This window comes from Rhinolophus sinicus, chromosome 3 (assembly GCF_057876585.1).
Source record: "Rhinolophus sinicus isolate RSI-liver-muscle chromosome 3, RSI-T2T, whole genome shotgun sequence".
Taxonomy (NCBI): Eukaryota; Metazoa; Chordata; class Mammalia; order Chiroptera; family Rhinolophidae; genus Rhinolophus; species Rhinolophus sinicus.
Genome location: NC_142503.1, coordinates 87,986,367 through 88,011,336, shown reverse-complemented (window position 1 = coordinate 88,011,336; position 24,970 = coordinate 87,986,367). Strand labels below are relative to the sequence as shown.

At 38.8% G+C, this 24,970-nt stretch overlaps 1 protein-coding gene across 1 annotated transcript in view; it reads right to left on the bottom strand.

Moving 5' to 3' along the window:
* Nucleotides 1–14,839: 14,839 nt before the first annotated feature.
* PRRC1 (proline rich coiled-coil 1) overlaps nucleotides 14,840–24,970 on the bottom strand; it is a 33,173-nt gene continuing 23,042 nt past the window's right edge. The window contains exons 8-9 of the mRNA XM_019732398.3: nucleotides 21,970–22,072; nucleotides 14,840–18,139 (exon numbers count right to left, since the gene is read on the bottom strand). Of these exons, the coding sequence (XP_019587957.2) occupies nucleotides 17,930–18,139; nucleotides 21,970–22,072 (313 nt within the window). The 3' untranslated portion in view covers nucleotides 14,840–17,929. The remainder of the gene's footprint in view (nucleotides 18,140–21,969; nucleotides 22,073–24,970) is intronic.

Sequence of the window (24,970 nt, the reverse complement as noted above, 5' to 3'; positions counted from 1 at the left end):
GTCTTACACCAGTGGAGGAAGGGGAACTGGTCCAAGGCAGGGAGGAACAGATCTGTAACTGCTCAGGATTTTTCCAGAGGAATATCTATTATTCCTTCAGATTAAACATCTATGGAATGAAGCAGTTACTTGAATGGAAACAGGCTGAATCTATTTAAAGGGTTCTGTGGAATCCTTTTTTTTTTTACTGTTCATAATATTTACTAAGTTCAATAGAAATAAATATAAATATGGTTCAATAAAAGCCCATATTTGAAAATTAATAAATTCAAGGATAAATTATTTTTTAAAAAATACTGATGGAACAGTGTCCCTTATATGCACCCATTTTCATCTTGACTTAGCCCATGTCCCTTGCACACCTCCCCAGGCAGCCTGTGGTCTTCCGACAGATGTGATCTGACGTCACTTCGCAGATTTGCTATTCTTAAAGAAAAGGAGTGGTCTGCATTCTTTTCCAAAGATTTTGTTCACTCTTCTTCATATGTTTTTCCATATCGGTCAGTTCCTTCCTCTACTGCTTCTTCATACTTCCTCCCAAGAAAGAATGAGTTTAGCCTTTAAATATGCTTTGGCCAAATAAACTTGAAAGTGAAGAAAGTTTTATACTTTACCAAAATGGATTCTCAGATGCACTTGGGGACGTTAATTTTCTCCCACGAGGAGGCTTCACACCCTCATATTCGACAGGTGCTTTCCCTTGGCCTCCTAGTGATAACTCACATTTGTTGAGCTATTTGCTCACAAAAATAAGAGGAAGGGACTAATTTTATCCTCATCTAATGATGAGGAAACTAAGCTTAAGTAGAGCGCAGCCCATAACCGACTGAAAATCCATATTTTTTTTCCCAGCCCTACTTTATCTTATGCCGGGGGAGGGGATGATTAGGAAGGCTGGCCCACCACCTTGAATGCAGCCTCCAGCACCTCCCCCGCATGCTTCAGTAGCCTTGTTTACAGGTGGAAATGATGGTAGAATAACCTCACTGCTTATATAGAACCTGCTCTCAGTGCTGTTATGTGGCAGCTCATTTCATAGATATGGTGCAATAAAACCATATTGGAGGCTGAGGTGGAGTTCACGTAACTGAAGTAAGTATAGGTGGTTTGTGCCAATGCTGTCCTTGATCGAGAAAGTTTCTTATGTTTTCCAGGATGTCATGTGGTAAGGTTAGGAATCTCTGAGAGGAAGACACAGCATGTTAAGTTTCCTAAATGTGCTTGGTCATGGGACCCTTCGTGTGGATAGATGCATAGGGTCATTGCTCTGCCAGACACCTGGAAGATGCTGGTCATTGTGATCTGATTCTAACACAGGTTTTCCAAGGTGTGCATGTCAATTATCAGGCTTTGTTTAATTCTAGAAGGATGCAGCAAATCTGGGGACGTGGTGTGGCAGAGAATGCCTGAAGGGTCGCTATGGGGTAGAGAGGGTCAAGAAGTGGTGGTGCACTCAGGTAAGTGATTGAACATCTCCTAGCCTCAGGCTTCTAATCTACAAAATGGGTACGATACTAGTATCTGCCTTGCAGTGTTGTAAGGATCAGAGAGGAGGATGGTGCTCGGGATGGGGGATGTGCGTGGGCAGTGGCGGCTGTTCCTTATCATCCTGTTACCTCTTATAACCAGCAGCCTCACCTTGGGCAGGTTTTTAAAATCAGTGTAGCCCTGTTTCTTCCTTTGTAAAACAAGAATAAATGTTTTCTTCCTAAGAGCATTAAGCTGATTTAAACCTAGCCCGGTGCCAAGCCCTCAGTGGCCTCTCAGTGTGTGACGTTAACTTGTCCTCCAGTGGGAGTACGCCTTCCACCTGCTTGCCTCCGTCCTGGGGATGAGGCATGGATTCCACGGGCAAGAAAACCTCACCCTTCTGAATCCTTCTTTTACCTTCTATGTGGGCTAGTTCCTTCCTCCTGGGTTCATTAAACTTATCCATCAAGCCTTGCACCGTCTGGTGAGGAGCCGGTGGTTTAATTTCCATTTTTAGAGTCTACAGCACAGAGCACACAGTAATTGAAGATCCCGCCTGACACGACTCAGAAATGCATGGCAGCTAATGCACTCGCTCACAGAGCCCCTAATGCACTGGCTCCCACAGCCTGGCTTCCGTGACCTCTCACCAGGTGCTAATTATAGCTGACCTGATATTGGGTGTGCCTGCCTGGGGTAGGCAGAGTCCCTGTCATTCTACTCGGTACAGAGTACCTGTCAGCACTCAGCAACCTCAAATAGTTCTATGGTGAATGCTCCAGTGGTTTTTTGCTTGTTTGTTTTGTTTTGTTTTGCGAAAGCACAGAAATATGGATTAGGGAAAACATCGGGATAAGAAACAGCCCAGTTTTACTTCTGTAAACTCAAGCAAGGTCTTGGCACAGGGGTTCAGCTCCCTGATGCAAAGCTGGTGGAAACTGAACCGTTGGCAGCGTCTTCGTGACACTCTGTTTCTGCGAAGTCCCATGCAGGGTCACACAAACCAAATGTCTGAGCAGTTTTTCTTTCTAAACTTTCAATAGAGCAAGTTCACGTCTAGGCTTTATGGAGGCACCTATACTCTACAGTGTAGGGTGGTAAATTTTATCCTGCAGTTCTGTCACCTGGGGAAGACATTCTGCCCGTACCAACCATTTCCATTTGTTGCAGGGTCTGAAATGAAACTATGTGCAAAGTTCATAGAAGATTTTACACATTACCTGGCACATGGTAAGAACCAGGTAAGTGGTAGCAAAGACAATGTAATCATGTAATTTGGTGAAAAACATGTTCCTTTTATCTCCAACTTAGTAGGTTTCTGAATTAAAAGAAAATTCTGAAAACCCTATAAAATCAGTGAGCATGTTCTTTTATGCAGGTGCAGAAATGGAGTTAGTGAGGATGGGATAGTGGAGAAGCTACGTTATGACAAGCTATTTCTATGTGACATTTTGCTGTACTTGACCAATGTTTATGAACTTTGATACTTAGACATTTTACGTGCAACTGCTGCCCTCTAGTGACAGGGGTACAGTCTCCAGCCATGTATTGTCTCATTTTTAAAGCTAAAGAAATCATAATTTATCCTACCCCAGATTTACAGGGAGGGAAGAGAAAATGGAGAAGCTGGAATGCAAGAAGGTGCTTTGGCGTGCCTTTATAATTCAAAAGACAATTTCCAGCATGCATCCTTGAGTTTATAACATAAGGGTGTTGGAGGTTTCATGTTTCTCCCAGAGGTGATACTGGTCTGCCAGGTATCTCTGGGAACCTCTCTAGTGTGGGAACTGAGTTTTTCCAGGATGCCTCAGATAATTCAGATATGCTCCAAAAGTGGCACAATTCCTTTTGGCTCTGTGAGATGGTGAAATAATGAGGCAGAACTCAAACTTTCCATAATCTCCAGCCAGAATAGAGCATGTTTCTCTTGTGAGCCGAAATACCTTCAAGCCAGCAGATGACCAAAGACTTCGTCTACCTAAGTATCTTATACATACATCCACTGTTCAAAGCCTTTCTTTCCATCAAAATGGCTCCTTGGCCTGGAGGATGATCTTCACTGATAGTACCCCTGAACTGAACTGGGGTACTTCACTGAACTGGAACCCCACTTAGTCTCCAGGGCACAGACCACACTCATTCTGAGCTGGCATCATCACCGAACTATGGGACATCTGTCCTGGACACCACTGCCTTAATCCAGGCCTTAGTCATTTCCTATTGAGACTGTTTTCATATCTTCCAAGTTGAGTTCCCTCTTCTCTGCTAATTCATCTTCTACACTGCTACGTACCACCTGTTTTTCTACAAAAACACTTTATTATCTGGTGATCTTTCTGGAAAAGTGCAATAACATGGAATTACCCTAACCCACTTCTTCAGCCTCTTCTCCTATTTCTCACGTGCTCATCTTCCGGTGCTCACACATGCTTTTCCCTCTATCAGAACATTGCTGAACCCTGGCCCTCTGTCATGACCTGCGAATGTCATCTCCTCTAGAAAGCATCCTAATGGCTCCCTCCCGTGATCCCATATCATAGGCCTCAACAGCAGGCCTGGTCATAGGGGTTTTGCTATCACTTTCTTAGGCATTTATCTCCACTATGACTCCTCCAGAGCAAAACTCCAGGTTTATTTATTTTTTTAATTAAAAAATTTTTTTTTTCTTTTTTAACACTATACATAAAAATTTGCTAAAACCAGAGCAGTATAACAATGCTTTTTGATTTTTTATTGAGAAATTGCTGACATATAACAGTTTCCAGTGTATATAATAATGATTGGATAGCTGTGTATATTGCAAAATGATCCCCACAATAAGTCCAGTTAACCTTCATCGGCATACAGTTATTTTTTTCCTTGTGATGAGAACTTTCAAGATCTCTCTTAGCAATTTTCACATATACAATACAGTATTATGAACTGCAGTCGCCATGCTGTCCATTACATCTCCATGACTTGTTATTTTATAATTGGACGTTTGCACCTTTTGAGCACCTTCATCCATTTCACCCCCACACCCTGCCTCTGGCAACCACTAATACATTCTCTGTATCTATGCACTCGGCTGTTTGCTTTTCTTCCTTTAAGATTCCACATATAAGTGAGAAAAGGTTATTTGTCTTCACTTAGGATAATCAGGCTTATTATGCCCCAGAGTTGCCTGGCATGTAGCAGCACACATGCACACAAAGGTAGGTAGGCAGGTAGGTAAGTAGGTAGAGTTTTATAGAATTTTGAAGAACAGCTTCATTTTATATCTCAGCGTGAAATTCAGCACCTGACAGGACAGGGTGTGAGTCTTCCTGCCCTCTCTTACTACCTGTGTGACCTTAGATAAGTAATTAACATTTGTGAGCCTCAGTTTTTCACTGTAAAATGGGGACAATAGTATCTTCCCTGCCAAGTGAAGACTAAGTTAGATAATGTATATAAAGTGCCTAGGAGTACCTGGAACTAAGCACTCATGGAGTCTTATCTACCCATCTGATATGTATTAGGTTGGTGCAAAAGTAATTGCGGTTTAAAAGGTTAAAAATAATTGCAAAAACCGCAATAACTTTTACATCAACCTAATAGACACATGGGTATGATTAAGTGGATTTGATCTTCCTGCATCAACAGTGGAAACTAAAAGTCTAGTTAATTGTCTCTCTGATCGTATGCTAAATATATCTATGCTTTCCAGCCTGATTCCATGCACATTTTCACTTGCAATTGGCATAGACTGATTTTTTTGTAACTAATGGAAGCTTATTCATGGGACAGTTATTACTTCATGGAAATAGTTGTCTACCATTCCTCAGTTTCAAACTAAGAAGCAGGGAGAATTATGTTTTTACTACTAGGCAATTTCATCATTCCTCCCACCCCCATACACACACCCTTATGTATCCACTGGGGCCAAGTCAGCTGAAAAAACAGTAAAATCATATAAGCAGACCTCTACTTCATCATCGTGTCTCAGAAACTCCTACCGGCAGCACACATTTCATATACCCAAAGTGGGGTGTTCTGAAAGAGACAGACGGTCTCCAGCTCCCCCTAATTTATTGCCCTCCTTTTCATAGCATCACACCTATAAAACATCGCCTGGGTGGCTGGTGGTCTCACTGTCTTGAGGCTGAGCCCAGGGGGTCCAGGAAGGAGACATTAGTTGCCAAGTCCCTGCTGACAATAATACTTGCCTACACCCTTTGAAAGCATTTCACATAGGCAAAGAGACAGGGGAAAATGACCCGGCTTGCCAACAAACCATTACGCAAATCTAAAAATGGGGCGTTAAGTTTTGCTCTGTAAGTGTTCTTTCCATGACAAGCCCTGCTAATTGGTGCTTCATCTTCAAAACTCTTTCAGTTTTTGTGTTGCAGAAGACACTCAAGAATCTAATTAGCTTTGCTTGTTAGGAACATTTGAATTTTTATTCTACCCATTGTTTTCATGTTAAATTAAGCAGAGATAAGGAGTAAAGTTAGAGGAAGAGTTTTAGGCTATTGCATCAGGTCCTAACTTTTCACAGTGTTGGGAGTTATCCTAGATATGTCAACTCTGCAAAGGCTGAAGGAAACTCATCTCTATACTATTTGGGGTAAAGCACGGATGAAAGAGCCCAAAGATGGGAAAATAGAAGAGAATAATAGGTAATTAAGTAACAGGCACAGATGCCTCTACACTGGGCCCTGGGGTGGGTTGGTACACATGAGCCCTTTAAGAACTGTTTCTCACTTTGCTATATGGCCTTGTAGGTCATACACAGGCCCTGTTTGCTCTGAGCCACAGATGTTCTGGGAGCTCTTCTCTCATGGGGAGGTCTTAAGAGTTGAGGTACCAGATGTGGGCTTCAAATCCTTTGCTCTTCAGGGAGAACTAGGGGCTGTGAGTTCCCTCCCATTTGTGGTCGCTGCACCCGGGGTGGAGTTTATGGCAAGATTATTTCTCAGCCTCTTCTACCAGCTTCAGTGTGGGCTTTTTCTTATTTGCCCATATGTAGGAATCACTTGACTAGCTTTTGGGGTTTTTTCTACAGGAAATTGCTCGATATTTAGCTGTAGTTTTGATGTGTCTGTGTGAGGATGTAGTTCAGGGTCTTTCTATGTCGCCATCTTGAGCTGGAACCCCATTTATTTCAATTACAGTTGATATATGATGTTATACTAGTTTCAGGTGTACTACTACATAGTGATTAGACATTTATATAACTTATGAAGTGATCATCCTGGTAAGTCTAGTACCGATCTGACACCATACGTAGTTATTATGGTATTACTGACTATATTCCCTATGCTGTATTTACATCTCTGTGAGTGTTTTTAAAACTGGCAATTTGAATTATTAATCCCTTCTCCCTTTTTATCCATCCCCTCCACCCCTTCCCATCTGGCAATCATCAGTTTGTTCTCTGTATCTATGAGTTTGTTTCTGTTTTGTTTGTTTATTTTGTTTTTAAATTCCACATATAAGTGAAATCATATGGTATTTGTTTTTCTCTGACTTTTTTCACTTAGCCTAATACCTTCTAGGTCCATCCATGTTGTTGCAAATGGTAAGAGTAATTTTACTCTTTTTATGGCTGAGTAATATTCCATTTTATATACCAGAATGCCCAAAAATGTATACAAGTGGACACTTTGATCAACGTGGCTCAAACAGTAGTTCGCCACAATTAGAACTGTCTGGACACTGATGGTAACCACTTTGAGCACCTCTTGTAATTGCAGAAGTCAAACGTGACTGGTATTCATCTTTTATTATTGTTATATATAGAGTATTACAATTTTAATACAGTTTTCCTTTCTTAAAATGTGTATACAGTTTTTTGGCACTCTCTATATGTAGCACTGCTTTATCCATTCGTCTATCAATGGACACAGGATGCTTCCATATCTTGGCTATTGTAAATAACGCTGCAATGAACATAAGGGTGAATATATCTTTTGGAATTAGTGTTTTGGATAAATAACTACAAGTGGAATTAGTGAGTCATGTGGTAGTGCTATTTTTAATTTTTTAAGGAAACTTCATACTGTCTTCCATAGTGACCTAACCAATTTACAACCCCATTAAGAGTGCACAAGGGTTCCTTTTTCTTCACATCCTTGCCAACACTCACTGTTTCTTGATTTATTGATGTAGCCATTCTGACAGGAGTGAGGTGATATCTCATTGTGGCTGTGGTTTGCATTTCCCTGTTGATCCATGATGTTGAGCATCTTTTCATAGGTCTGTTGGTCATCTGTATGTCCTCTTGGGAGAAATGTCTATTCAGGTTCTCTGCCCGTTTTTCAATTGGATTGTTTGTTTTTCTTGTGGTAAGTTGTATGAGTTCCTTATATATTTTGGATATTAATCCCTTATCAGATGTATCACTGGTGAGTGTCTTCTGCCTTTCAGTAGGTTGTCGTTTTGTTGATGATTTTCTTTGCTATGCAAAAACTTTTTAGTTTGATGTCGTCCCATTTGTTTATTTATTGTTTTGTTTCCCTTGCTACCTCAAGGAGACCTATCAAAAAAAAAAAATGTTTGTAAGAATGATGTCAAAGAGTTTACTGCCTATGTTTTTTTCTAGGAGTTTTATGGTTTCTGGTCTTACATTTAAGTTTTTATTTTAGGCTTATTCTTGTAGATGGTGTAAGAAAGTGATCCAATTTCATTCTTTTGCATGTATTTCTCCAGTTTTCCAAACACCGTTTATTGAAGAGAATGTCTTTTCCCTATTGTATATTCCTGCCTCCTTAGTCAGAGATTAATTGACTGTATAAGGATAGATTTATTTCTATACTCTCTATTCTGTTTCATTGATCTATGTGTCTGTTTTTATGCCAGTACCATGCTGTTTTTAATACAATGGGCTTGTAGTATAGTTATCAGGTTACAAGATTTCTTTGTTCTTCTTTCTCAAGATTGTTTTGGCTATTTGGGGTCTTTTGTGGTTCCATATAAATTTTAGGATTATTCATTCTAGTTCTGTGAAAAATGCCATTGGTATTTTGATAGGGATTGCATTGAATCTATAGATTGCTTTGGGTGGTATGGGCATTTTAACAATGTTAACTCTTTTTATTCATGAGCACAATATATGCTTCCATTTATTTGTATCTTCAATGTGTTTCTTCACATTTACAGATTTCTGAGTACATGGTTTTCACCTCCTTGGTTAAATTTATTCCTAGGTATTTTATCTTATTTTGACGCAATTGTAAATGGGATTGTTTTCTTAATTTCTCATTCTGATAGTTCATTATTGGTATATAAAAATGCAACTGATTTCTGAATATTAATTTTGTATCCTGCAACTTTGCTGAATTCATTTATTGGTTCTAATAGTGCTTGATGGGATCTTTAGGGTTCTCTATATATAGTGCCATGTAATTTGCAAATAATTTGTACGCTTTTTATATCTTGTCTGATTGCTGTGGCTAGGACTTCCAATATTATGTTGAATAAAGTAGTAAAAGTGGATATTCTTGTCTTATTCCTGATCATAAAGAAAACACTTTCAGCTTTTAACCATTGAGTATATTAGCTGTGGATTTGTCATACGAGGTCTGACAATTAAGTTCGTGAACTCATCCTAGAAAAAGTGCTACATACCTCATTGCTGAATATCACTATGGTTACCTTTGAAGTACTCCCCTTGGAAAGCTATGCACTGACTCCAGTGCCTCATCCACCTTACAAAGCAATTTTGGAACTTTTTCTGGAATGGCCATCAGAGCTGTCATCATATTACCCTTGATGTCCTGAATGTCATCAAAATGTCTTCCTTTCAATATTTCCTTTATCTTTGGGTAGAGAAAGAAGTCGTTGGGGGCCAGGTCAGGTGAGGCGGGAGGGTGTTCCAATACAGTTATTTGTTTACTGGCTAAAAACTCATGCACAGACAGTGCCGTGTGCGCTGATGCATTGTTGTGATGCAACAGCAACTTGGGGACTATTTTTGCATATGCCCTTCTCATCCCAAGATTTTCAGTTAAGATTTTCCTGACTGTTTCTCTACAGATGTTTACTTGGTCTACTATGCTTCTCACAGTCAGCCGATGATTTTGACGAACAATTCAACACATTTTTGCAATGTTTTTGTCAGTTTTGCTCATTACTGGCCGCCCTGACCTCTCTGCATCAGTGTTGCATTCTCTCTCCTCAGAAAAACGTTTAATCCATTTGTACACTGCTGTTTTCTTCATGGCATTATCCCCATAAACTTGGACTAATATGTCCCTGATTTTACTTCCACTCTTGCCAAGTTCCACTATTCCACTGATTTTTTCTCTAATACTCTGTGTGGATGATCTACCCATTATTGAGAGTGAGGTACTGATGTTCCTAATTATAATTATACTGCTGCTTATTTCTCCTTTTACCTCTATAGTTTTACTTTATATATTTAGGTGCATAAATACTAACTTTTGTTATATCTTTTAGATGAATTGACTTCATTTTTATATAATGTTCTTCTTTGTCTCTCATTACAGTCTTTTTTTTAACATCCATTTCGTCTGCTGTAAGTATAGTTTACACTTGCTTTTTGTTGTTGTTGTTGTTACTATTTGCTTTCATCCCCTTCTCTCTGCCTATTTGTGTGTTTAAGGCTACAGTGTGTCTCTTGTAGGCAGCATATTATTAGGTCTCTCTTTTTTTTTTTTAAATCCATTCATTCATTCTGTGTCTCTTGATTGGGGAACTTAATCCATTTAAATTTAAAGTCATTGTTGATAGGTAAGGACTTTACTATTACCACTTTATTGTTTTCTGGCTGTTTTGTAGATCCATTGTTCCTTGTTATCCTGCTGTCCTTTTTGTGTTTTGATGTCCTTTGGTATCAGTATCCTTTGACTTCTGGCTTAACATTTTTGTGTATATGTGCAGTTACTACAGGTTTTTCCTTTGTGGTTATCATGAGGCTTACATAAAATATCTTGAAGTTATAACACCCTATTTTAAACTGATAACAAAATAATTTCAATAGCATTCCTAAACTTTAAACTTATACTTAGGCTTTCACTCACATTCTAGATTACTCATGTCATAGTTTACATATTTTTTAATATTTTGTAACCAATAAAGGATTATTGTAGCTATTGTCATTTTTTACATTTTTAATCTTTTAATCTTTTAAACTAGTCAGAAGTGCATTATGCATCACCATATTACAGAATCTAATTTTGACTATTTACTAGTAGTGAGTTTTACACTACCCTCTATGTTTTTATGATAATTAGCATCCTTTTACTTCCACTGAAAGAACTCCTTTTAGCATTTCTCATAAGGCAGGATAGTGGTGATGAACTCTCTCAGCTGTTGTTTGTTCAGGAAAGTCTATCCTTCATTTGTAAGGACAGTTTTGCCAGGTATAGAATTCTTGTTGAGTTTTTTTTCTTTCAATATTTTGAATAAATTATCCTATTCTATCCTGGAATGAAACATTTCTGTGAGGAAAAAACATCAATAGTCTTATGGTGATTCCCTTGTATGTAACTTTTCTCTTTTGCTGCTTTCAAAATCATTTCTAGTCTTTGACTTTTCACAGTTTAGTGATAATATGTTTCAGTACATCCCTATATAGCTCAATCTATTTGGAGTCCTTTGGGTGTCATGGATTTCCATGTCTCTTCCCAGGTATGGGACATTTTTGCCATCATTACTTTAAAGATACTTTCTCTCCCTCTTTCTCAGAATGCAAATATTCTCACAATGCAAATATTGTTTTTTTTTGATGGTGTCCCATTATTTCCGTAGGCTTTCTTCATTCTTTTTTTCCTCTTTCTGCTCCTGTGGATAATTTCAAATGTCCTCTCTTTTCGGTAACATTGTTTCTTCATTATCAGTCTGCTTTCAATCTCTTGATTTAATTTTTTAGTTCTCTCATTGTATTTTTCAGCTTTAGGAATTCTGTTTCTTTTTGGATGGTTTCTATTACCTAATTAAACTTCTCATTTTGTTTATACATTGTTTTCCTAATTTAGTTGTCCGTGTGTTCTTGTAGTTCACTAAACATCATTAAGAAGATTATTCTGAAGTTTTGTCTGACAGTTCATAGCTCTCTATTTTTTGAGTCAGTTATTGAAGCTTTATTAGTTTCCTTTGGTGGTGTCATGTTACCTGATTTTTCCTGAGTCTTACTTAGTTCCTTAAGCTGGTATTTGTGCATTTGAGTAAGTAATTTCTTCCAGAATTCATAGGTTTTCTTTGGCAGAGATAGTTCTTCACCAGTAAACTCAGTTTGGGTTTCTGAGTGCGTCTGCTGATAATGTCCTTTGGCAGGTAGGGCTTGCTGTCAGGGTCTATTTATGAGTGAGTCCACTGCTTGAGCTCTGAGCTGAGTGAGGGGTGGTGGGAGAGATGCCACTGTCTGGGAATCATTTGATAAGACTACTACTGGCTTTGTTCTCTGCCCAAGCGAGGTGGTAGGATGAGCCCCACAGGTTGCCTGGGTTCTCCGGTCAGGCTTACTAGACAGTCGGGACTGGATACTATACTCAGCAGTAGATGGGGCTATGAATTAGCTTCCCTCATCTGGTGGGACTGTTGGATGGGGCCTAAGACATGCACAGCATCTTGACTGGGGACTTGAATCAGGCTAGGGTGTGCACTAAATTCTCTGGCCAGACAAGACCACCAGTTTTGCTCTGCAGATAGGGAAAGCCACTAGCTATACTCTGTTCAAATCCTATCATAAGCAGAGCTGTTGGATGGGCTTCAGTTTCCCATGTGCTGTGTGGTTAAGTTACCTGGTTGGGTGGGCTGTATTCAGCAATGAGTGGGGTTACAAATTAGATTCCCTATCCAGGCAGTGGGAGAACCAATTCAAAAACCCAGTAGGGTTCTTTGTTTATGGTCTGGACTCAAGCTGACCCATCCTGGGCTCCGGCTTTTCCTGGGCACTATTAGCTCTGCCTCCTGGACTCTCTGCTCAAGTGTTGATGGGCTGCTTGGCTTTCCAGGTGTCCAGCCAGGCTTTCTGGTTGGGCAGGGGTGGAACCTTCACTCAGTAGTGGGTGGGGATATTCTTAGCTGCCCTAAGGAGAGAGCCAGCTCCAAGCAGCCTCTCAGGTTTTCCCAGTCAGGCTTTCTGGTGAGAAGTGGGCCATGCTTTGAATTAGCTTCCCTGCCTTGGAGGGGGTAACCCTCCACACCCAGCACTGGCTTTGGTCTGTATATGATTAGCTCTGCACTTCATACTCTCTGTTTAAGCATTCAGGCTACACAGCTTCCAGGCGTTCTTGCTGACCTTTCTGTTCAGATGGCGCTAGGAGCAGCAGGCTTGGTTATGATTCAGCTCCCCTGCCTGGGAGGGAGCAGACTAGGCTGCAGGTTTGGTGAGGCTCTTCGTCTGGGGACCCAATTCAGGTATACCAGCACCCCCACCAAGTTCCATGGTCAGACGGTGCCACCAACTTGGTTCTGCACATGAGCAAAGTGACTGGTTGGGATTACTACTTGGTGGCTGCAGATAGGAACTCGATATGCCAAGATCCGTGTGCTGGTTGTGGCAAGCCCCTCCCCACTTCCCGGTCACATTCAGATTCCCAGTGGTTGGGCCAGTGGGAATTCCCAGTGTAGATTTCTCTGCAATCTCTGTGAAGTGAGACTGGTGTGGGGACTCAAAAGTTACGCACACACTGGGGGAGCTGCAGACTCAGGGGGTACCTCTTGGCATACAGCAATGCTGGCCTGGGGGAGCATAGCTCTATGCTCAATTTATCCGTCTGTCTGGGTCTGTGGTGCAGGAGGGTGCTCAGTCTCACCTCCCATGTTCTCAGACTCTCATTGGTGTCTTGTCGTTGAATAGTTTAGTTCTTGTGAGGGAGATCAAAGTCAGGAATGACCTATGTCGCCATCTTGGTAACATCACTCTAAAGTATCTGACGCCATGCAGAAGGAATCAGGAATCATGTTAGAGCAGTGGTTCTCAAAGTGTGTTTCCTGGAGCATTCTCCAAATAGTTAAAAAATACAGTAGTACCTCAGTTTTCGAACATCTCTGTTGACATACATTTTGGTTTACGAACACCATAAACCCAGAAGTAAATGTTTCAGTTTTCGAACACGCCTCGGAAGTCGAACATGTCACGCAGCTTCCGCTGAGTGCAAGATCCTGAGGCCTAGCCGTCAGCTGTTTTCGAATGTTTCAGAACTCGAACAGTCTTCCGGAACGGATTACGTTAGAAAACTGCAGTACCACTGTATTTTAAAAGGTATGTGGTCAATACCTTGCTTGAAGCTTAGTTTAACAATTTGAACATTTCTGGCTTTAATCCTAAAAATGATAATCAAAGGTCAATCTAGGTTATGGTTTCTCAAATTTGGGAAAAAATGTAAAACAGCAGCAAAACCCAAAATAGCACTTTCAAACTTAAAACAGTGTAAAAAATAGTTTTCCTTAAACATAATACTGTAAAGTGAAAAGTATACTAGGGCCAAATACTCATGCTATTATTTGAAGTAAGTAGAATTTAACAAGCATTTATAGAATTACACACCCGTTTTAACTTCCTAAAAGAAACATTTAGGATGTTTTGGCAGAGAATGGTTTAGTAAGTCAAAAACCACTGGACTTTACCTGTGACTCAGCTGTTGTAATGACACTAGATAAGCTGTTTCAGTTACCTCACCTGTGATCAGAAACCCCTACTCCATGCCTAACCAACAAAGGTACTTACCACAAAAATGTTAACTTCTCTGGCCTTTCTTACTGTTTTAAATTCTTAAAATGTGTTCATTTTAAGGATGATTTCAAAGATTTCCTTCATCTGTAAATTTAAGAAATCTCCTCGTTATCAGCCTTGACAACTTTGTCTTTCCAAAACTTTTCCTTTCTCCACTAGTTAATTCTGAAACAAACGATACATTTAAGAGAGACTTTTCTGGGCCCTACTGTTTATCTAGTCTATTGAAAACAGTATAGTTGTCTTTCGGCAAACAAGAAAACCCCCAATAAATATTTCATTGCCTTTTGTCAAGTACTCCCTCCTGGGCTAAATCAAAACAAAAAACTACAGTCCTGGGATTAGAGGCTAATAGCAAATATAGCAACAAGAAACTTTCTTATTTTCCTAAAGAGGACACCTGGGTCAAGGGTAAATTGAAGTCAGCACTCAAGAGGTTTCCCTGCGGACATAGACCTTAACTTCTTGTTTATTACATCTCCAGTGTATCTTCTCTAAACATTCTGAGTTCTCTGACCTTGAAGTTAGCAATTCTGCTATATTCAATGTTATTATAGCTCCACTTGAAAGATGGTGTTTGAAGTTGTTCCATAAAAATTCTTGGTAGCCAGTAGCCACCTTAGACAAAAAAGGGAATAACAGTCCTTCTAGTATAATATTAATATGAATTAGCATTTAAAAAAATCACTATACACCTCTGGGAAATAAGTCGAGGTATTATTTATTTATGTTATATTTACATACTTACAAAGTTGGTTTTCTCCAACACATCATCCTGCATAATACCTTAAAAATGAACACCAGATTCTGGGAGTAAAAATCCAAGTTCAATAATTTACGCATAACCCAACAGCCTTCAGAACATAGAATATTATCAGTTTGGCTTCACAGAACAGAAATTCCTGTTAAGAATTTTATTTAGCCAAGAACATATTAATTTAGTTGACCCTGAGTATATCACTAATTTGCATAATTTTTTAATAGATGTACATAATACACGTTTATTTGTACTCTTACACTTTCTATCGTACTACCATTTTGTCTATATTCATTCATCTCGATTTTCTACCTCATTAATCCTTGAGAAAGAGGAACAAAGAATGGGAAGTAATGATAAGAGATCAGAAGAAAAAAGTACTAGTATTACCTAAAGCTTTCCAACTCCAGAAGTTTGAGGCACAGTTCTAGGTCCAAAGTTACCTGATAAACTTAAGAATCGGATCTTGAACTGAAGTTGATGTTAAATTGCTCTTCCTGCATTTTTTCCTTTTTTTTTTCCCCCACACTAAATTCAAATAAAGACATGTACAAGCTTATAAAATTCAATAAGTAGTTCCTGGAGCACTTCAGAAAGGGTGAAAAAAAAAATCACAAACACGACCAAAACAACACAGTGATGAAGTACTGTGTAGGTTTGCCTAAGAAGCTTCAGGGAGAAAAAAACAAATAGCCCTCCATCCAACTCTCACTAAAAAATGCTACTGTAGGAGTTAGAAGGAAATGAGCAAGAAAAGAACAGGGGCCGTTGGACACTTGGTAAAGGGAACCCTGGCCTTCGACGGATGACTAGCATCTTATGCCACAATACCAACACTAGCAGATTGCCTGGCTAATGGTGCTGTGGGATGTGAGATAGAGTTCCTTTCCTTGCCCCTTGTACAACACCGAAATCTAAGGATGAGAAAACAAATAAGCAGTTGGGAAAGCTGAGTGTGTGGAGTCAGTCACCCTCTAAGGCCTTTCAAAGAGAAGTCTGGGCCAAATAAAGAATCAGAAATGGCCAGAACCAGATCATGTATTTCTCTTTTCCATCTGCCCTTCCTTAATCCACCTCCTCACCCACTCACACTGTTTCGAAGAGCAAAAGGTTTACCAAATTACCAGGTGCAGGAAAATCACCTGGCTTCAACCAGGACATAGAGTAACTCTGCCACTGCTGTCTGAGGATTCTAGGAAAATAGCCATCTAATGGGATGTCAGTGTTTGTGATTCTATGAAAACCACTCAAAACACATAAAGTATTTGAGACTTGGTAAAATAAGAACAGAATTAAAACTTAAACTTTTTAGGATCTGTAAAATTTTTCTGTGACAGGAGAGAAAGTAGCAAAAATATTTTAAGTATGGGAATATTTTCCTTCATCCCTGTGATTAGTCACCCGGCCACGCCATGATAAAATGCTGTTAGAAAAGGGTAGCTTTTGAAAATAAAGGATAAATGCCAACAGTAGAGAAAGGTTTTTCTTATTCATGGAAGATAGAGAACACACAGATGAACCATTCTATAAACACCAATAAAGAGGGGAAGAAGTATTCTGTTCCTGTTATTCCACAATAACTGGTTACATCTCTCTTCTCTCTCATTACTTTTAATGACACAGAAGTCTGAATTTCACTGAACAATCATTATACAGTGCTTGGAAATTAACATATATCATAGCTGCAAAATTAATACTTACTCATCTCATCCCCAGGTAAAAAACAGCAAAAACCAAATAAGTACTTGAAATAATACAAGCAAACATTACGTGATGACAATATAGGATAAGAGCTTCAATCTTTATATAAGATTGTGCTAATTCTTTTATATCTGAAGAACTGCACAGAAGAGTAAATAAAAATTAAATTGCATTTATATAAGAAACTATCTTCAAAAAGTTACTTGAACTTGCATACATAGAGTTGAGAAATGTAAGACAATACTATTTAATTTTGATTTATTAACATATAAATCCCCAAACGGTAAAATATATTATTTGGAAAAAACAGAAGCTTTCACTAAATACCAACATAATGGACTAAGTAAACCAGATTGAATATAAAAATTTTCTTTGAAAACTTCCATAAAAAGTAAAGGCAGAATAGCACAAAGTTAGAAAAGCAGTGTTTAAGGCAAACTTAGTAAGAAGTAAACTTAAAATAGGAGGCATACAATCCCATAAACAACAAAGTAATTTCTTCTCAAAAATTTCTCTATTACAGTGGCAATATAGAGGAGTGGAAGCAGAAATAATGGCTGTTGTCAGTTTAATGAGAAATACTGAATAGCATTGTTTAAAAATGACCCAAATGCTTGATTTAAAATATGCTTGAATCATCTGCCACCTAATTGTCATAGAGCAATGAGAAAACAAAATGCATTACCTAGTGTTCAGAGCATAAATCTGTAAAAAGCCAAAACTTGTTTTTGAAAAAAGGAAAAAGTAGAATTATTCAGACTGTGTGTGTACATAACCAAAAAGAAAGCAATCAGTTCTGTTGTTTTGGCCCATGTTAAAAACGTGTACACACGTGCACAAGTGGGCGTCAGGCTAAACCGCTGAGCTCAGCGCTCAGCATCAGACCTGAGATCACATGCACACACAGGAACTTCAAAGACTGACAGGAAGAGATTAATCATGAATTAAAAGAAACAATGCTTTTAAAGAATATCCAATAAACATGTTCTTTAATTAACTGTATTCTTAAAAAACAAAATAATGTACACATCATTAAGTTAAATGTCTCAATACACAAATTTGCACCGCATGAATTTGGTATATCAAATTGTCCTATAAAAATATTTATATATTTTCTTTTTGGAGAACTGTGGTACATGAATTATAGTCATAAAAAGGATCTGTTTCTTTTCATCAGCTGGCATGACACCATGCCTTTCTAGAAAGAAAAGCTGCAGCCTACAGGAAAATTGTGGAAACTGCTGGATCACTGAAGCTCCCAGTTTAAGAAGGGACAATCTCTGCTTTCCCACCAGGCTCGAGATGAGGACGGCTCAGTCCCCTAGGTAAGTGTCCTCTCACATGGTCCTGGGTGGCAGGCGCTGTTTATACATGCCCGCTATTGCTCTGGCTGCACTGTATATCATCTGTCGACGTGACATGCCCGTGAAAGTCAAGTGCCAATCAGTCCGGCTGACATTTGCTAAATTCTTTTCCAGGACTTCGCCCACTGTCACCAAAAGGCCTGACCACCTCAGATTGTAGTCCTCGGGAGTTAGACTTTGAGCCTATGGAAAAATGAAACTGATATTATTTATCATTGGAAATACAGTGGTACCTCAGTTTTCGAATGTCTCCACTGACGAACATTTCGGTTTACGAACGCCATGAATTTTATGGATCTACGGTATCATTAGATAGTAAAATTCATACTAAACTTGCAGTTTTAGGGGTTGGTTTTAAAGGTCTGGAACAGATTTAAACCATTTTGCATTACTTTCTATGGGGAAACCGTGCCTCAGTTTTCAAACGTTTCAGAACTCAAACGGTCTTCCGGAATGGATTATGTCCGAAAACCGAGGTACCACTATAGCTGTAAGTGACATTTCAAACTTTCTCAAGTTACTTTTAATAGAGATTATGACAAACTCAGAAAAAAACACAGCTAATGCTGTCAACTGCTAATGGCTGTGTTTCTTTTACCTGATTGTATTTGGGGGATGGACAGTATATCTCACTGGGGAACGTTTCCCTTATCTAGTGCTGTATGACAGAGGCATGTAAATCTGCCCTTCAAGCTCTGTTAATTACACATGCTTTATGGGAATCAGTAAGACCCGCTGCCCACACAGTGTAGTACAGAAGCCAGAGTGCTGGTAGGGACACAATCTCTGTGCCATAGCCTTATGTGGAGCATAGATTGGGGCTTACGGCAAAAACCCGTGAGTGCCTCCCAGCAATGACTACTGGATGCTGGACTAGAGAATTTCCATTTGAGGGACATTTACTACCTTGCTATTGGACAGTATTAACTGAAACTACTTCTGTGACTGAAGGACATAAACTGATCTTAAAACTTTGAAACCCATCCTACCTACGGAGATGCTGAAGAAACACCTAACAGGGTTGGCAGCGCTCGCTCAGAAGAGTTCCGTAATAGTACACAAATGGTTTACACAGGATCATGCTGCCTCAGAAAGCAAGGACAGATACAAGCAGGGAGTCTCTTTTTTCCTAGGACTACCTCTGGAGCCACCTGAAGAGCTGCTGGGCCGACTGCCACGTGGACAGTGCCCTATGAACAGCTCTCAACTGAACACCAAAGAGCTGCTTGGTTTACAGATGGCAGTTCCAAGGTGAACGGACAGCACGCCATTGGAAGGCCATCACTCTGACTGAAGGTGAAAACAAACCAGCTGGGTGGGTGGAAGTGCATGCTGTTTTCCCAGCAGTCATGGAAGAACTGGACAGTGGTAAAATCCCGTTTGGTTTTTACCATGCATGGGTAATGGCCAACGGCCTGGCCCTACGGTCAGGCAGGAGGGTAATGGGAGCCTGGCTTACTGAGGGGATGGTCCACAGGCTAAGGGAAAGGCACTTGCTAGACTAGTGGTGCAGCCTACAACCTAGCCCAGCACAGGGGCCAAACCTAATGTCCCTTCCAAAGGTGGAAAAGTATGGGTATAAACAGAGAGAAGGAAAAACAGTAGCTATGGGTAAAGGAATGAATAAATGGTTTATGTAATGAGGGAAACTGAATATTATGCTAACAACTCAAAAGGCTCAGTGCAAGGGATGATACTATCTCTTAGCTCAATTATAGGCAAACCTCATTTTATTGCGCTTCACTGTATTGTGCTTCAGGTATCTCTATCTATTTTTTTTTTTTTTTTTTTTTTTTACAAATTGAAGGTTCGTGGCCACCCTGTGCCAAGCAAGTCTATCAGCACCATTTTCCAACTGGCTTAGATGGTTAGCACTTTTTTTTTTTTTTTAGCAATAAAGTAATTTTTAATTAAGCTATGTACGTTGTTTGCATACTTAAACTACAGTACTGTTTAAATATTACTTTTCTATGTACTGGGAAACCAAAAAATTCATGTGACTCGCTTTATTGAAATGCTCGCTTTACTGAGGTGGTCTGGACCAGCCCCGCCGTTATCTCTGAGGTGTGCCTGCACCAGAGGCCTGAAAGGCTGAAGCCAGCCATGTACTGCTGACACCACTGCTGCTTTCGGAACCTGAACAGATCAAATAGAAGCCAGACCACACACCTGCGTGGCCTCTCCCTGGGAGACACTTTCTCCTAAATGGCCTGGATAGCTATCAACGACTGAATGGGATTCTAGCACTGACCTTTATGATTCACTGTGAGATCTGTGTCTGAAGACCAGGATGTGGACAGTAATAGTGTGATTTATAATAATACACATTTGGTCTTCATCCCAGTTTCTGGCACAGAGCTCCTAAAACGTGGAATTTCCTAAGTGATAAGAGCTATGAAGGTGTCTTGTTATGTTAATGAGATGACTTTTGGAAAGCTTCATGAAGGTAATTAAGGTTGAATCATAGGAAACTGCCAATATTTGACTGCTTATGACTTCACAGACAGCAATTTCATACGGTTCAACCTAATTCTGTTTTTTAATTTTATTGGGTAACAGTGTGGTTTTTCCAGGACCCATTAGCTCCAAGTCAAATAGTTGTCCTCCAACCTAGTTGTGGAGGGCATAGCTCATCTAAGTCCAGTTGCCATTTTTAGTCTTTAGTTGCAGGGGGCGCAGCACACCATCCCATGTGGGAATTTAATTGGCAACCTTGTTGTTAAGAGCACGCACACCTCTAACCAACTGAGCCATCCGGCCGCCTCTCTGGCAGCTCAGCGACAACGCAGCTCAAGTTGTCTTCAATCTAGTTGTGGAGGGTGCAGCTCACTGGCCCATGTGAGAATCGAACCGGCAACCTTGTTAAGAGCACGCGCTCTAACCAACTGAGCTAACCAGTTGCCCCTCAACCTAATTCTTATTCCTAAATCAACTGTGGCAATTTATACTTTCCTAGAACACCAACCATGTTGTCTAATTTTTCTAATTTATTGGTATAACAGTATGCACAATGTTTGCTTACAATCTTTAAATCACCTTCATATTGGAGTGAATTTAACGTTAACATCTATGAAAATGCTTTCTTGAACTTCTGAAAAGAAACTGTGGTATAAATAAAATTCAATACAATTTCAAAATTCTAAGCATCTAAATTGCAGATGCTTAGTCCCCATCTCAATTGTAAACCCCTGGGTAAGAGAGCCACAAGTTGCTTTCAGGGATTCTATGAACACATATGCCAAATTTGTATCTGAGTGCATCCATGTGTTTTCTTGGGACAGTACCCAGTAGCTTTATCAACTTCTCAAATGCCAAACTTTGAGACAATTTTGAAATAATATTTGACAATATACGTAAGAACAAATGTGATGAAAATTTTACAAAATGGGGAACAGGGAAAAAAGTCAACAAAAATACTATTTAGGAGTACAAAGATCCCAATGTAAATATATATTATATCCATTTAGTTCAAGAAAGAATTAAAGGTAACATGTAAAAATATAAAAGGAATCAAAACCATTATACATTAATGCTTACAGTCTTCTGGAAACAATGTAGATAGGGAAATACGTGCCTTTCACTAAGGTTTCTAAACTTTTTAAAAAAAATAGGTTTCTACTTGTTACCAAAGATGAACAAACTAAGAGAGGAAGATTAAGACAAAGAAAAAGGAAATGAAGGTAACAGGAGAAATAAAATGTGGGATAAAGGGGAAACTAAATGAAAGGTGAACATAAAACCAACAGAAGAAGTAAAAGTTTTTGATTTTAGGGTAAGGAAAACAATGATATAAAAAAATTGAGGAAAATAGTGATTAACCGTGTTATATGAAAAGGTTTACCTTTTCAAAGACAGTTAGTAAACAAAAGTAGGGAGGTATGAAACATGAAACAAATAGGAAACTGAAAAACAAAGGCTATTCCCAACAAAATATATAACCACATTTTTATTTTGAAGACAATATTGCAAGTTTCTCAGGAGCATAATGGAAAGAAAAAAAAAAGATAACTAACCTGTTGTACAAACTCCGAAGGCACTGGTGTGGCTTGTGTAAATGTTTCTAGATGAATGCCATGGACAGGATCTTCAACTATCAAACAACCAATGTCAAACCATCTGTAACAGAATATGAGTTACAAGTTGTTTATGTACTAAGTAAAAGTTATAGTGAATAGAAAAAAGTAAAATTAAGTACTATCATTCAAATAAAACATAAAAAGATTTCAAAAAGAAAATGTTTTTCTAATCAATTTTTAAGAGGGCAAGCCATAGAAACAATACATCGTGTTTCCCCCAAAAATAAGACCTAGCCTGACCATCAGCTCTAATGCGTCTTTTGGAGCAAAAATTAATATAAGACCGAGTCTTATTTTAATACAAGACCCGGTCTTATTAATTTTTGCTCCAAAAGACGCATTAGAGCTGACTGTCCAACTAGGTCTTATTTTCGGGAAAACACAGTATAAAATTACCGTTGGCTTAAACGCAAAAGGTGAAAAAGAATGGGAAATAACAACGAAAAAAATAACTGAAAATTATTTATCATGGAAAGTTCCTTTTTTTGCTAAGATGAGGGTAGAAGAATGGGATGGGGTACTCACATGCAATAGATAACTTTACTCATTTGAGCACATGCAAATAGTTTGTCATGAGTCATATTTAAAATATCACTTGAGAAAATATGGGAAAATTTATATTACATTTCTATCATCCACATATAACAACTAGAAAAGTTATTAGAAAATTTAAAAATAAGGTAATTCATAGGCAAAAAGTCCTTTCCTCATTCTTGATAAACCCTTCTAATCACATTTTCTGAATTGTTCACAATGAATCAATCTTTGAAAACATCTTCATGAAATAAAAAAACTTACTATTTAAAGATACTTACAAATTATAAAGTGATACGTTTTAAAATCGACTTAAGTCAACTATAACCCCACCAGCATTTTATAGCTAACCAGAATCATAAAACTACCAGATGCTTTGAAATCCTGAATTTAAGTAACAGGATATAGCAAGAAAATGTTCAATGTCTATTTAAAAAATTATGTTGATCTAATAAAGTATAATGAAATGTAAAGTGGATTAGGAGACTTATTTAGATATTCAAAGAAGCAAGAACAAATAGAATGAACAAAAAAACACGTGTAAAAAGAGTAACATAAACACCCTTGCTGAGTATTAAAATGGCAGTTTGTAGTATTTGTATGTGTGGTATTCATATCTGTCAACTGTTTTAAATTAATATTAAATAATATTGTATATGGTATACTAATTGTTTGCTAAATTTTGTTTTGTATGATTTGTGTATAATGCAGATGATACAGAATACCTTTACTGTAGTGACTCAGCTGTTGGGTATGGACTTCCTGAAAAGCAGTTATACACGGTAGATGGAAAGAGACTTTTGTGATGCCAGTGAATACACTTTAGAAAACTTCAAGATCCCCTTCAACTCAATCTAAAAGTGCAGTATCTGTTATCCCCACAAAAATCTCTTCCATTTCTTTCACTACTAGTGCTGTTGGGTGAAGAAATTTTCAGTTCTCCTCCCGACTTTCAACTTCACCTCCCTCACCACTCCAGGAAGAGTGGTAATCTCCACTGATCACTTTCAAGGCCATCACTGAGGATCTCTCTCCCTTTCCTCCCTTCCCTCTCCAAGCGCTTGGTAAAATAAGATGGACTTGACCAATCCTATATGGAGGCCACTTAGACTTGAAAAAGGCTTAAGAAAAATTGTGGTTCCAAAATATTTAGACTTCAAGTAGCAGAAAAAAATTTCAAAATCGAATCTGGAGAACTGATATAGGTGTGTCAATTTGTATTTTACAAAGATAGACCATCTCCTATCACCAGTCAATTCACAAAAGAAAGGATATTTTTAACACACTTTAGCACATTTAACATACAACCCAAGATTTTAATATTTGACAGGTTAATCTCAGAATAAGGACAGTCCATGCTTACACAGACATTTTTTCCATGTGTGTTACCCAGCATGCTAATTTTTCTCATGTAGCATGAACTGATGCAGTTCATCACAGCTAGTTCTATACTGGCTCTACTCTTTGCTAGGGGCCAAACACATTTGGGATTTCTTCTTTGGGCTGACTTGCTCTTCCTGGATTGGTCTTTTCTTGCCTCCGTTATAAGCATTCTTTTCCTTGCATTTTCTTCCATGCCTTTATTTCCTGTAGGAACACCACAGGGAGAAGTAGCCAAAGAAGGAAATATCAAGTATTTTGGATCCTGGGTTTGCTGTCTGTTCTCATGTACTCCCTCTGTCCCCTTTGTATAACTTAGTATCACAACCTTTTTGTCCTCTCTCCTCCTAATCCATACTAAAAACCATCAACAGACTTCCTAATACTATTTACTATTCCTAATCTTTCTAATATGCTACTCTTCTGCTCAAAGCAATTTGGTAGGAAAAAATACCACATCTAGGCATGACGGAGCAGTTTACAGCAGGCCAATGCTCCCCATGAAAAGCTGGATATCGTATAATTAAAGGTATCAAAGAGTGACAGACGCAAGGATGACAAATGGAGTAACATTCCAGATGGAGAGAACCGTTCAAAGGGGAGCTGAAGGTGTTCAACGCATACTGAGTGCAACCTAGCTTAATCTGTATACTACACCACCCCCTTCCACACACCCACAACTCTCTTTATTAGAGGAAAGGGTGACTCTTCTCAAGATCACCTGAGGACTCCATAGTTTCTTATAAACAATGTCTAACTTTCAAAGATTTCTAGGCATTCAGAGAGCAACAGATCATCCAACTAAAAGGAAAGGCCAAAGGAGACCCACATGTGACCCACATATTGGAATTTAGTTATTCTAAAATCCTGTCTACTAACTCATATATTCAAGAAAAGAGAGGTGAAAAAAAAAAAAAAGTCAAAATAGATGAAAAGATACAGATATACAACAGATAAATTGAATCTATTAAAAAGAAAAGAATTCAATGTATGGGTGAATAGCCGGCTGGACACAGCAGAAGGC